Source organism: Idiotropiscis lumnitzeri, chromosome 9 (genome assembly GCF_059441095.1).
Source record: "Idiotropiscis lumnitzeri isolate Australia: NSW breed Sydney's pygmy pipehorse chromosome 9, RoL_Ilum_1.0, whole genome shotgun sequence".
Taxonomy (NCBI): Eukaryota; Metazoa; Chordata; class Actinopteri; order Syngnathiformes; family Syngnathidae; genus Idiotropiscis; species Idiotropiscis lumnitzeri.
The window spans coordinates 17,093,984-17,107,685 of NC_142399.1; the positions used below are offsets into that span (position 1 = coordinate 17,093,984).

General features: G+C 38.5%; 1 protein-coding gene across 3 annotated transcripts in view; it reads left to right on the forward strand.

The window, feature by feature from the left end:
- LOC148330561 (stromal membrane-associated protein 1-like) overlaps positions 1-13,702 on the forward strand; it is a 60,427-nt gene that overhangs the window by 18,271 nt on the left and 28,454 nt on the right. Inside the window, exon 5 of one of the 3 annotated variants that reach the window (XM_088304545.1) lies at positions 7,446-7,541. In XM_088304545.1, coding sequence (XP_088160671.1) covers positions 7,446-7,541 — 96 coding nt within the window. The remainder of the gene's footprint in view (positions 1-7,445; positions 7,542-13,702) is intronic. The other 2 variants (XM_088304546.1, XM_088304547.1) reach the window with 2 other exon arrangements.

The following is a 13,702-nucleotide window of genomic DNA, read 5'->3' on the forward strand; positions in this document are numbered from 1 at the left end:
AGCGCTTTGAGTACGGAAGGTAGAACAGCACTGATACAAGTGACAGTCCATTTACCATTCAGTCAAATGAATTCTGATTTTCTTAAAGCAAACACATTATCTTTGTGTTTGAAGAAAAAACAAACATAAAATGGAGTCGAGACTTAAATTATGGGGAAAAAAAGATCAGTATGTTTGCCCATTTTCAGACATCCATCCATCCATTATCTGTTCCACTCATGTAGCCATTCCCAATCTTAAAGTCCGTATCTCATTGAGCGGTGAAGGCTAGCTAGTGTGTTTTTTTTTTGTTTTCATTCGAGAGGTGCAAAGAAATTTTTAACGTTAGTCGCAAGGAAAACTGTTTGTGAACGTCTTTGCAAACTTGAACGAACCCCTGACACAAAACCAAAATTCACTGCTAAATGAGATACGGTATTAAAAAAAAAATTGAAATCTTCTGGGGCCCCCCAAACCCTTATATCACAACTCTAATCAGTACACGAGGCCAGGATCAATAATTCCCTAATACAGAACACTTTGTAAATATTATTGGCCAATGTATGGATCAGGAAAAGTAGAAAAGCACAAATCGTTCACCAAATCACGCACGCACACACACAATGACAAACAAACCCCCCTCCGCTGAACACCAAAAGCGCAAAGTTTGTGGCATACCTTGGAGCAGTTTGCCACTAGCGCTCCGGCCCGGCATCACACGACAAGGAAACTGCTCATGAATTAGCGATCAAAGTGCTTCTGAAAGAAAAGTTCAAAAATGAATCCTACTTGTATTTAAATTTGTTGAATTCCAAATAATCTGACCATAATCTTTATTTGATCTCTAAATATATTTTGCTCATGGTGTATTTTCCGTTTCGCTGCCTTCATTCCTCACTTCTTTGATTTCTCGCATTTTTTGCACCCTTCTCTGTTTTCTTTGGCTTTCTGTTAAGCACTGCCAGCAGCCAGACTGTGATCTCGGATCTGTTTCTGCCACCCACTTATATGCCTGGCTTTTATATGCAAATTGATTATTAAAAACAAGTCATTATCACTTTAAGCGCGAGGGTGGAGAGGGAGAAAAGCAGAGGAGAGTCAGACTGGAATAAGCCTTAGCCAGGCTTTGGTGTCGAGCCAGATTTCCATTTCTTTCTGAAGTGAAACAATTTGTGTATGCTCGCCTCTTCAGAGGCGACACGCTCATGCTTCGGAGTTTGTCAGCAGTACCCAGGCTTAAATCCTATTTGAATTTAACCCTGGATGTGTCCATGTTGTGTGGAAATGAGAAAAAAATCATTCGTCAGTACCGAAATATTGATTGCTATGACCTATTTAGATAGTAATATAATGATCTATGGTTTAATAATAGCGGAAAGTGTAAGTGGAGCATATTACTGTACTTTTATGTGGTAGGTCTCCATTTTACATAAATTTATCTTTTTAATGAATTTTAAAAATCATTTTACAAAATAGGTGGCACAGTGGGAGACTGGTTAGCACAATGGCCTCACAGTGCAGAGGTGCTTTCTTCGCAATGTTTTTGTTGCATTTCACTTATGTTTTTCACTGCTAATATTTTGAGTATGTTTTGCATTTTATTTTCTGAAACCATGACAGTGATTGGCGTCACAAACAATAACTTCCCCGCCATGACAATTGCTGACCACTGTGTAACAACAATCAAAACATTTGGAAGAGAGACAAACTGGGTAAACCGGGCGGGGGCCACATGCGGCCCGTTAAACGTTTTAATCCGGCCCGCTGAACTTGAAAAAAATTAAATGAATAAACCTTGTTAATGTTTTATTTTCTAAATACTGCGGTTTTTCAAGGACATATAAATTGTTGTAATGCTTTTGTTTACTTTCATTTAAAATTAAATGTATTTTGTTTCTCCGATGAGGTGAGGTTACCTAAACACTCCATCCCTCTGCTCCTGGTCCGGCCTCTCTGAAAAATTTTAGAACCCGTTGTGGCCCGCCAATCAAAAGGTTTGCCCACCCCTGGGCTAAACTATTCAATCTTGCTGTGTTACGTTCCCAGTGAATCAGGAAATTCTGATTGTGGTTATTGAATTAGTAAATAACGTGTAAGTGAGGTAATACACTGTTCTACTGTTTACATTACGTGATTAAAATGTGTGTTGTGGTCCCGAATTTGTAACGCGTACAGAGACGCAGTACCTGTGATATTACAAACATTTCAAAGGTAACTCGTTTTATTACTCTGCTTAAATATAATGTTACTGTACCACATTACTTTTATAATACGTTATGCCCAAAACTGTTGACGTTAAAGTGCACCAACCGCAGCAAATAACTCACTTAGCGTAAAATAGTTTACTCACGCTTTTAATGTAATCAAGTAGTTCTACCCACATAAACTATATTAAGATGAAATGCTCGCAAAAGCTGTGATATACATATCCAAACCATTCGGGTTTGAAGGCCTTCTCACACTCAACGAGCGAGGCTACCCTGAGCTGGGTACTAATGTTGTGCTGAAGAGGCTGGGGTCACTGGGAGTTTATTTGGAGAATTCCGTGCTTTTTAAAATTCTTATGGCTGACACATAGTTTCACAGCATACTACATCTGGAAAGAAACAGTAACTTGTGTTATTTTTTTTTTGTCGTTTTAGAATGACATTTGATTGCATATTCACTGCCGTAGCTGGCTTTGATGCTCTCGCCAGAGTTTGCGCAGGAGATACGAAGTGCGATGGACAAACCCTTAAGAGACATCATGGAAAAATATTCAACAGGGATGAAAAGATAGGTGGAGAGACTAAACACTATTTTGATAACGTTATTCTTTGTTCTGAGTTTATTTTTTTTTGTTTTCTTTAATGTTAGTAAGGATACAATCTTTTGCAGAAGTGTACTTATAACAATTTTCACAGCTGGGCACTCGACCCTTTTTCGCCGGTCAGTCCCCCGCCCTCCGGCCGCGATCTGGCTAGCTTTCCGGCCTCGACCCTCCGGCCTTATTCATAAAATTGTCGACCTCGACCCTGCCCCCACCCAAAAAAACCCCCCCAAAAAAACGTCCGTGCATGATTCCGCCGCAGGAGAGATGCTTACGGCAGATGTTTATTTATTCGCTGGCTAATCTACTATTCAAATACGGTTACCTTATTATGGGCTTATTATGGTCTTATTCGTCTCCTTCTTCTTCGTCTTATTCTTCTCCATTTTTTCTCGTTTTATACAATACAATTCTATTCATATAGCGCATTTCACAACAGCTGGCGCTGTAACAAAGTCATATAAATTAGCAGGTACTTAGAACACAAATTAAAGCACAGTCTCATGTTGAGTCGAAAGCTTAAGAATAAAAATCTGTCTTCAAACGGGTTTTAAAAATGGACAGAGATGGGGGGCTTGCCTAACATTTAATGGGAGCTCATGCCATAGACATAGGACAACAGAAAAGGCACGATCCCTCCGAGGCTGCGCCTTGTCATCGACACCTTCAGCAGCATTTGGTCCACAGACCTGAGGCAGCGGGCAGGTGCGTAGGGGTGGAGCAGCTCAGAGACATACGCAAGGGTGAGGCCATTTAAAGCTTTGAAGACGAACAGAAGTATCTTAAAGTGAACTCTAAAGTGCACTCGGAGCCTGTAAGGAGAGGCCAAGATTCGGGTTATGTGCTGTCTTCCGAGCACCATTTAAGAGGCAAGCGGCAGCATTTTGGACCAGTTGGAGGCGCTTGAGCGAGGACTGGCTGACTCCAAAATAAAGTGCATTACTGTAATCTTGCCTAGATGTAACGATAAAGTTATGTTTATAAAGTCAGCCAATCTCACACACGTCGTGCTGCCTACAGTACAGCCTTAGTCTACTTCTATGACGCAACTACTCCGCATCTCACATAGAACATAACATTTCACTCACCCCATAACATGAGCCAATCACCTCCGCGTGCCCTTCAGGGACCACATGGGAAACATCAACTCAAAGAATATTACCCAGTTACACAGTTGGTAGTGGCACTTTTGACGCCTTCTGAGGCAATTTTTGTCATTTACCCATTTGTTCGCAACCACATCTCACGCCTGAGGGCTGATTCGTGGGCCGGACTAGAAGTTCAGCTCTGATAATTTTGGAGACACCATCTAGAGTCGTGGCAGATAGTTGGAGGGGAGAGATTTTATTTCTTCTTTCTAGGGGTTTGACGTAAAAGAAAATAATTGAGAAGCACTGCTCTAAACAGACTATGTGTGGCTGCCACTTTACACATGACCATGTCTGATTCAGTTACTTGGCTGATGCTTGTCTGAACTCCTGTCAGTTATAGAAGATTTTCATTTTATACAGCAAGACAAAGACATTAATTGGATGGATGGATTCCTAGATAGATAGATTATTTGTCCCATAAAGAAAATCATATAGCTATGCTTTGTATGTAAAGATATCTGCATATTAAAATCTGCCAATCATGCAAAATAATAGAACCTTTTTTTGATTTAAACTGCATTGATGTACAGAAAATTAACTACTCTGTGTTCACGCAGTTCATTATTATTTTTCAACATATGTTATTTCTTGTGTTGAGAGTATTTATGTAATCTTGGACAGATTTGCTAATTATTCTCCCAGATGAGCCTCATTAAAAGAAAATTACTTCCACATTATTAAGCAAGTTGCAGTTTTTATGTAAAAGAGTGGGAAAGAAACATTTTTACTGATGAATAGCGTGGAATAGTCCAGTGCTTTGCAAACGTAATGAAACCACTAAACATTTCAATAAAAATCATTGTACTGACAAAAAAAAGTCTCTTCTTCAGAGAGATTGTGTTTTTTCCCCCAGATAAAGGTGTATTAAATAAAAGTTTCTGCCAGGCAAATACATCATATCGAGAGCAGCTGTCAAAAGGCCGCTGATGAGTAACAAGCAGGTATTTGAAGCTTGTGGTGTCTCTGGAGTACCAAAGAACCTCTCGATGCAGGATCCTCCGGAGGTTAGCAGTCATGCATAAAGCTGGATTTTGCCCAAAGTCTCTGAAGGAGTAACGCTTGCAGTGAGCTCATAAATACAGTACATGCAGACTGATTTTATTATTGTCTTCCTATTGTTTTTTTACATGTATTTTTTTTCCATTTTGAATTTATAACTTTTTTTTTCTAAATTTCGTTTTCTCTCTTTTGTTAGGGCTCGGTATGTATTCAGGTTTCCAAAATCAAATCATTCAATTCAATAGGGCCAGAATCCAGTCGATTCAAAATTCAATTTGATTTGTTTCTTATACAGTTAACCCATTCAATCCATAAGATGTATATATACGTTTTCAAAATTGCAGTCCCTGCCTCCCGAAGACGTATTTATACGTCTTAGCCTTTTTTTTTTTTGCCTTATAGCTCCATGTTTTTATATCTTTAGAACGCATATCTGTAGGCCTTGCAAAATCAGTCAAAATCCAGAAAAAAATGCTTTGATTGAGGTTTTTTTACTCTCATGAAAACGGCTGGGATTAAATGAGTTAAGGAATTATTTCACACTCTACTAAATTTACTTTCACAAGGACGCACATTCTCAGAATAACCAATTCTGAAAATAATCTAAACCTCTTGCATCGTATTGTGGCCTAAGGTAGAATCCTGGTTGGTTATTGCGCCTTTTGGTGCTGTAGCTAGAAGGGATGTAACAATATCCAAACGTCACGATATGCTACTATCACAATATGAACCGTGATGCGATAATTATCACCATGTTGTGGGGAGGTTGGCAAAGTAAAATCTCACAATTCTGTATAAAAACTGTTAAAAAATCACAAAGAAAGAAATAAGCTTCTCCAGTCATTTTGTTGTCTTTTGTTGTCATTGGCTCTGCAGTGGAAATTAACATGTAGCTCCCAATGCTGTTTTATACATATTTGGATGGATATATTAAACAAACCTAAATTGCATTGTCTACTTAGGGCAATTGACACCAATAACTATTAACTTCATTTAGAAGACTGTGTTTTCTGACTCTGGTATCTACATGCGATATTTAATATAAAATGGTGAATTAATGAAGACGTTTGCTTTTTATGTTTCCTCGTTCGGATGTTTTGGGTTCAATGCACTGTCCTTCCTGTGTTGAGTTTACATGTTCTCTATAGGCTCATGTGGGTTTTCTCCAGGCACTCTGGCTTCCTCCCACATTTCAAAACCATGCTTGTTAGATTAACACGTCTATAGGTGTGAATGTGAGTTTGAATGGTTGTTGTTCCATAATTGCCTTGCAATGGGATGGCGACCATTCCAAGATGTGAAATCATCTGACATAGGCTCCAATTCACAGGCAACCCAAATGCGGATGGTTGTTTTTCTCCTTTTTACCTGCTTGAGTTTGTTTGTTTGTCACATTCCTTTTATTAGTTGCATTTTTATAGTTTGCATTGTGTCACATTGGTAATTAAGTCATACTTGCCGTAAACAGTAGCTCATTAAGCGATGAACATCTTGTCTCCATGGCCCTGGTGGAAATACAATACAAGACAGATTGTGGTTTACTCTCACCGCTTGGGCAAACTACGGCCCGAGGGCCGCATGTGGCCCACTAAACGTTTGAATCCGGCCCGCCGAACTTGAAAATAATTAAATGAAGAAACCTTGTTAATGTTTTATTTTCTAAATACTGTGGTATGTCAAAGACAGATATTTTGTTGTAATGCTTTTGTTCACTTTCATTTAAAATTAAATGTATTTTTTTTCCACAAATGAGGTGAGGTTCCCAAAACACTCCATTCATCTGCTCCTGATCCGGCCCCTCTGTCAAATTTTAGAATCCATTGCGGCCTGCCAATCAAAATGTTTGCCCACCCCTTTTATAGAGCCTAATGCAAGGCAAATTTCAGCAACAGCAATGAAAGAAATAAAAAAAACAAAAAAAAAACCAAGTAGCCCATAGGTATGGAAGAATGAACGTGCCAAAATAAAATAAATAAATAAAATAAATAAATACACCAAGAAATGTTTAGTAAAATTGTCATTAATTAAATGTTTCATTTCTTAATTAAATATGGACTTAAATAAATGTCATTAATTAAATGATCAATGATTATATGTAAAAAGATTGACAGAATTTTTTCTGTATTTAATTTTCTGTAATTTCTGTATTTAATTAATGACAATTTTAATCAAACATTTCATGGTGTATTTATTTATTTTATTTAGGCAATTTCAGTCCTCGATACAAAGGGTTAGGCATGCCAGTAAAAACATATAACAGGGACAAATAGTTCCAAGTATGACAATAATTACCAAAACAAGAGATGATTTGAAGGCTTGAGAAGTGGACCATCTAGTGATTGGCCACATGCAGAAGACCAAACTGTGAGAGGCACAAAACAACGACATTAGTTGTTACAAGGAAGAAGGAGTCTGTCTTAAATGGATGTTACAATCACCTGCTAGGCTGCCTGTCCCAGAAGCCTGTATGTAATTGTACTAACAACAGCAAAAATGTGTATTGATAGGAAACTGTGCTTCCTCTACAGAAGGAACGTGAAAAGAAGAAAGATGAGAAGAAAAAAGAAAAAGACTTAGAAAAAGATGATCGACACAACACAAAGGTACTGTTCATTCGCGATAGATTATTACAGTCCAATCTACAAATTATTCAAACTTGAGTTATGATTTTTGTCTCAGAAAAACATCAGAGAACCTTTGAAATAAAACAATCAGCTTGTAATTGGCCAATCTTAGCATTTGTGGATCGCATCTATTTCATATCAGGAGCTGTTTATTTTGACGTGATAATTAGTTGGGTGAGGGTCGGAACCTAGATCGACCGGTAAATCGAGAGCTTCGCCTTTTGGCTCAGCTCTTTCTTCACCACAACAGATTCTGGACCGATCCGCCCATCGATTTCACGTTCCATACAACCCTCACATGACCCCAAGATACTTGAACTCCTCCACTTGGGGCAGATTCTCGTCCCTGACCCGGAGAAGGCACTGCACACTTTTACGGCTGAGCACCGTGGTTTCAGATTTGGAGGTTCTGATTTCCAACCCCAGCCTGCTAATCCAGAGGCACTCTCCCCAATGTCCATGCCACCATGACAGCCCCAAAATATCCAGAGCCTTTAGGATCCCCGGGTCGATTTCATCCATCCCCGGGGCTTTGGCACCGAAGTGCTTGTTAACCACTTGGGTTACTTCAACCCTTTAACTACACCTGCTCTGCGCCTCTCACCTTGGACAACTACGGAAGACTGTCCAACCCCTCTCAAGAGCACTCGTACAAGAGCTCAAACTGTGTGTAGAGGTGAGCCCAACTATATCTAGTCTGAACTTCTCTGCCTCACACACCACCACGGGATCCTTCCCTGCTAGAGAGGTGACATTCCATGTCCCAAGAGCTAGTTTCTGTAGCCGGAGATTGGAGCGCCAAGGTCCCTGCCTCTTGCCGCTACCCGGCTTTCAGGGCACCTGACCCCTTTGGCCCCTCCTATAGATGGTGTACCCATGGGAATTATCCATTATTCCATTGATTACATTAATTTGCAATTGAATGCATTGCAAAATCATTTTTTATCGTCTTACTGTTTATTAACCATAGCAATTGAGCACGATCACACCTGAGGGAGTGATATTGTATGTACATTATCACTCATGGAATGACTCTCGTTGAATCAAATTGAGTGGCCGGGCTCTGAACTGACTGTTGTGTAATACAATTACCACATCCTGAACAATGGAAATAAGAAGGCCTGGTTGTTTAAAAAAGAAAAAAAAATGTCAGAAAAAAAATCCCAAAACAGATTAATTCCAACTCTTGTCACCAATGTAAATCTTATTTATTTCAACCAATTTAGCATTTTCACGTCTCAATTTAAATGATATTGTTGAAACAAAACATACACATTTTATTTCGCTATAAATTTTTTTTTTTGGTTGCTTTAAGGTACAGACAACAAAGGTAATTATAAAGTATTTCAACATTCTATTAACATACAATGTGCAACTTTTTCGTTCATTTCAAACATTTATATTCAATAGTACACATTTCGAACAATATATAATAACACTAAACTAAACTACTAAAAATGGGCCCTTCAGGAATTAGCATTAGCATATTCCTACTTGCAAAAGTGCAAGATAAACTGCTGAAGTTAAGTTTGGGTGGTACTTGTTCAAATTATTAAACAGGTTTGTTGTATCGCCTTTTTTTATTATAGATTTCTTTTTGATGACTTATCTCGCTCAACAGCTTCCACCTCCACCTGCTCTGGAGATATGCCACACATACGATGGGAAGGAACTTTTCAACTTTCTGACACTATTGTAAACTCTTTTTCCATCACGGCATATAGCAGCATAATTTCACAAATCTGAGGCGTACCATCATGACGATGGGCTTTTTTCTTTGTGCGCGTATGACCAAAACACAAGCACAAGCATGTGATTGGACGCGCACACACACAGCTGCTCGACAGAACTGCTATTGTCACCATGCATGTTTGCAGGGCGTCCAAATGGAATATTGTCATTTGTATATTAAACACTGACAATATCACAAAAATGTTCCAACTCATTATATTCCGTTTTACAATCTTTAAATCTGGTTGAATACAGGCAAAATCTTAAGAACCTCATCTTATGAGTCTTGTGCGCAACAAAGTCATTTATGAATCTTTTTCTCTGTTTTTTTTTTTGTCTCTGGGGAATGGTCCATTAGACCTACAGTATGATGCAATAGCCATGAGTTGCTATTATTTCAATTATTGCATTGGATTCAGGAGATTAAAATCGTAGAGTGGAATCATGGGCAGAGATTTGGTACTAGTCTCTTAAGTCAAGTCTCGAGTCCCTGACCACGAGTCCAAGTCAAGTCCAAGTCTTTAGGTTCCAAGTCCAAGTCAAGTCTCAAGTCCCTAGCACACTTCAGCAGCCTGTTGCGCCGAGTTTGCCATGCTGGTGATTTTTTTTTTGTTTGTGGTTGTTACAATATTCTCCTCTGTGTCGTTAACACTGGATGTTGCTCGGGTGCGCAGAAAGGTAACGAGGGAGAGGGAAAACTTTTATGGCACCTGAGCTGTACGCACACACAGACATTTGGAGTTAAGTAAGAAAATGAGAGCAAGCCACACCATAGAGACTCCTAATGTTCACCAGTCCCAAAAGAAGAGTTTGAGTAAAGTCTCGAGTATTTAGTGGACGAGTCTAAAAACAAGTCTCAAAAAATAGTAACTTAATTCGCTCACAAGTTCAAGTTGCGTGTCCCCATTTCTGGTTTTAGGACACGCTATGCTATGGAACACAAGACATGACTGGCTCGTTAAAGAGAACAAAAATGTAAGGCTCACACTAATTAAGATAGCAAGATTTAGGGTCATGGTGAGCGTTTTTTGTGTTTGTATGCTGATTTGTCAAAATGTGTTCACATGGAGCTGGTCCATGGCATAACAAATTTTGGGAACGCTGACCTATATGACATGACTTTCAAATCATCCACACTTGACATTTTGACGTCTTTTTGAGAAACTTCTCCCCTGACTAACTGCCATCATTGCACATTTTTCATATATACTGAGTGGGTGTAAGCATCCGTGTGGAAATATGGTCCTGGTGAAGCACCGATTTTGCATCAACCTGTTTTTGTCATCGAATTAGTCTAGTTAGTTGATAATTTGTCTCAGCGCTAGTCTACCGATTTTTAATGGCTTTTTGCTAAGAATTCTCAACTCACTCAACTTTATTGTTGCGCCTGTAGTGGTATATGAAGGAATAGATTTGCTTTCCAAAATCAACATAAATAATTATAATCATTAAACCGTAGGGTTAATTTATTTCTTCAAATAATACGTTAACTGATCACAACTAAATACACACACATCAATTTGTAGTGAACAGACTAGTCGTCTTTACTACTCCCCAATGATGTTTAGAGCTTGATGTCGGCTAGTTGCTAATCACATTTTTGACTTGATGACGAGGCAGATTACCTGCAGAAACAGTTGAGTTGCTTAATGAAATTTGTTTTGCAGTAAAAGGGAAAAAGAGTCGGTTCGAGATGGATTTAGAACACTTTTTTGGTGAATTATACCAACACACAAATAGGTTCATGATTATACAAATTCCCACCATCTTGAACCAGTGGTAGGCCAACATCGAGGACAGGTTCTCCTGTTTGGCCGTATTGCGCAAAAGTTACCTGACTGTTCAAGCAAGCAAGCAAATAACTGAGAGAGAGGATTGTTTTTTTCTCTGGCAGGAAATACCTTCATGTGACCATGTTCATGCTTATGTGCTGTGTAATATCTCCGTTTAAAATGTCCATTGCCAGCGAATGTGGATTCATTCAAAGCATCCCTCCACCCGTGATGTTTTTTTTTTATTGTAGCAATGAAAAAATATCAGCATCATCAGTGACTTGTAAACGTCCACTCGACTTTTATTACATTAGTTTCATCGGCTCATGCAGCGCCTTATTTGCGGTGCGCACCATTTAAGAATATAAGCTTTTCATTTTTGATTGTTGTATTAGTCTTTTACATTCCATCTGAATTCAGTAAATAGAAATTGTCACACAGACAGAAAGTTAATCAGAATGTTAATTAAGAGGTATAGAATTTTTTTTTTTTTACAAGATTCTGATACCGTGCAATTTATTTTCAAGGCTTGCAAAAAAAGATATGAAAACATATCGTTTGAGTGTCTGCATTATGTTTTATATGGATGATGCGGCTGAAAGCTTGCGTACTCATCCCGCCGCTCTGCTGCAGAAACACGATCCTCAAGGGAATCGGCCCGTAAACACTCTCGCACAGAGAGGCTTTGGTTACCTCTGTGATCATTTGTAAGTCATATGCAGTATGCGGCTTCACAACATTTATGTGTTAAGCACTAGAAGCGCTGTCATTTAAATCTCTGGTGTACGCTATCTTATCCCATGCAAATTATTTGCGCTTGAATTTATTAACTGTTTTTTTACTTATATTTTTTAACTTTCATTGTCTCCATCTTGCAATCATTTTCCCATTTTTCAACATGCATATATCTCAAACTTGCGTCTATATGTCCAGTGAGATTGCTGCACATCCATTTTCAATTTCTTGTCTAAGGCCGACTAAAGTACTCGGTTTCCTGTGACACATAACATCCTTTAGGGTACCTATGGGGGACATTAAAATGAAAATGCTTGTGCAGCGATCCTATTGGATACTTTAACTGGCGTAACCCAACCTAACCAAAGCAGTAGTTTGCCATACACATAAATGTCCGAAAGGTAATGGCCACCACTTTTCCGCAGGTCCCGATACCAGCATTTCTCAAATTTAGCCTCTAGCATACCGGGACATTTTACAGCGTACTGGGACTTCACATGAGCCCACATTACCCTCTTGTTCTCTTTCTCTCTTGCACTTTGTGACCCTCACATGACTCCTTCAGTAATGTGTACCCCAAATAAAAAAAAAACCGAAAAAAATAAATAAATAATTTTTTTTTGCTTCCGGTAGCAGTTTGTTTGTCGTGTGCGGCGTCATTAGGACATAAAGAAAATTGCAAATATACTCACAAAAGCTCATTTCAAAATAAAAAAATACTCAAATAGCCTTACTAGACTTTGATTTTGTTGGCCTGCATAATGACATGACACCTAGCTTAACTTGTTTTTCGGCTTGCCTTGTCACAGTTGTCGTTACAATTTTGCTTCCAGCATCATTACAATGCCATCCTCAAATCATATTCAGTCACTAATTTAGGACGCTAAAAAAAACACAATTACGCTGTCGTATGATACGGTGCATGTCTCAGCCATTATCTTATTTATTTGCTTATTTATTTATCATACATTTTTTTATATATATTATCTATTACGCGTCACGGTTTGCTGTTTTATTGCTTTGTGTTTTTTCCCCAAAATATTCATAAGAGAAAAAAAAATTACAGCCATATCAGCAGTCATGTGAAAAGATGCATTGTTTCAAAGAGATGAATTGACTCGTAAGCTTTGTACATACCCACAAGTATTCACACAAGACGCGTGATTGATTACCGGCATGAGATTGATCAATGAGAGAACTTCCAAATTATTGCGAGTTGTGTTCTAATATTTTCTTACTATGATTATCATATTATCATTTCCACATACATTTTGGTGGCAATCATTCACGTTTTTGTTCAGTAAGTGATGCAATTTTGCAACTCTACAAGGAAAATATTGACACAGGCAACGTTACCGCATGACAATAATCCAAAATATTGCGAGTTTCCTTCTAATATTTTCAGTCTATCATTATCATAGTTGGACATGCCTACATAAGTTTGGGTACCAATCTGTTATGTTTTACGGTCGTAGAGTTGAGCTAGAAGTCTCATTGGAGGCTCTCAGGCTGACTGCATTGTCAGCCATTGCGCTGTTAATGTCTCTCCCCTCACCACCCTTCTCTTAGAAAGAACATGAATCCTGATGGATGGAGTGATATCGAAATCATGGGAATACTTGATGACGCAATCCGGCATTTTAAAAGCACAACAGACCGTAAAACAAGTCCGAAATGAACTAGTCTAGTGTACAGCACGTCATACGTCACAAGCATTATATACAGGGTACGCATTGTTTTCATACCTTATCGGCTTCAACCTATTCTCAGGAAATCAGATGCTACTGATGTTTACAATCTTATTCGTCATAGACACTGACTAGTCGAATGCTGGAAAATTAATTTTGACCCGTTTGTTTCTTTAATCAATCAGATCACCATTTAAAAGCAGTTTTTTATTTT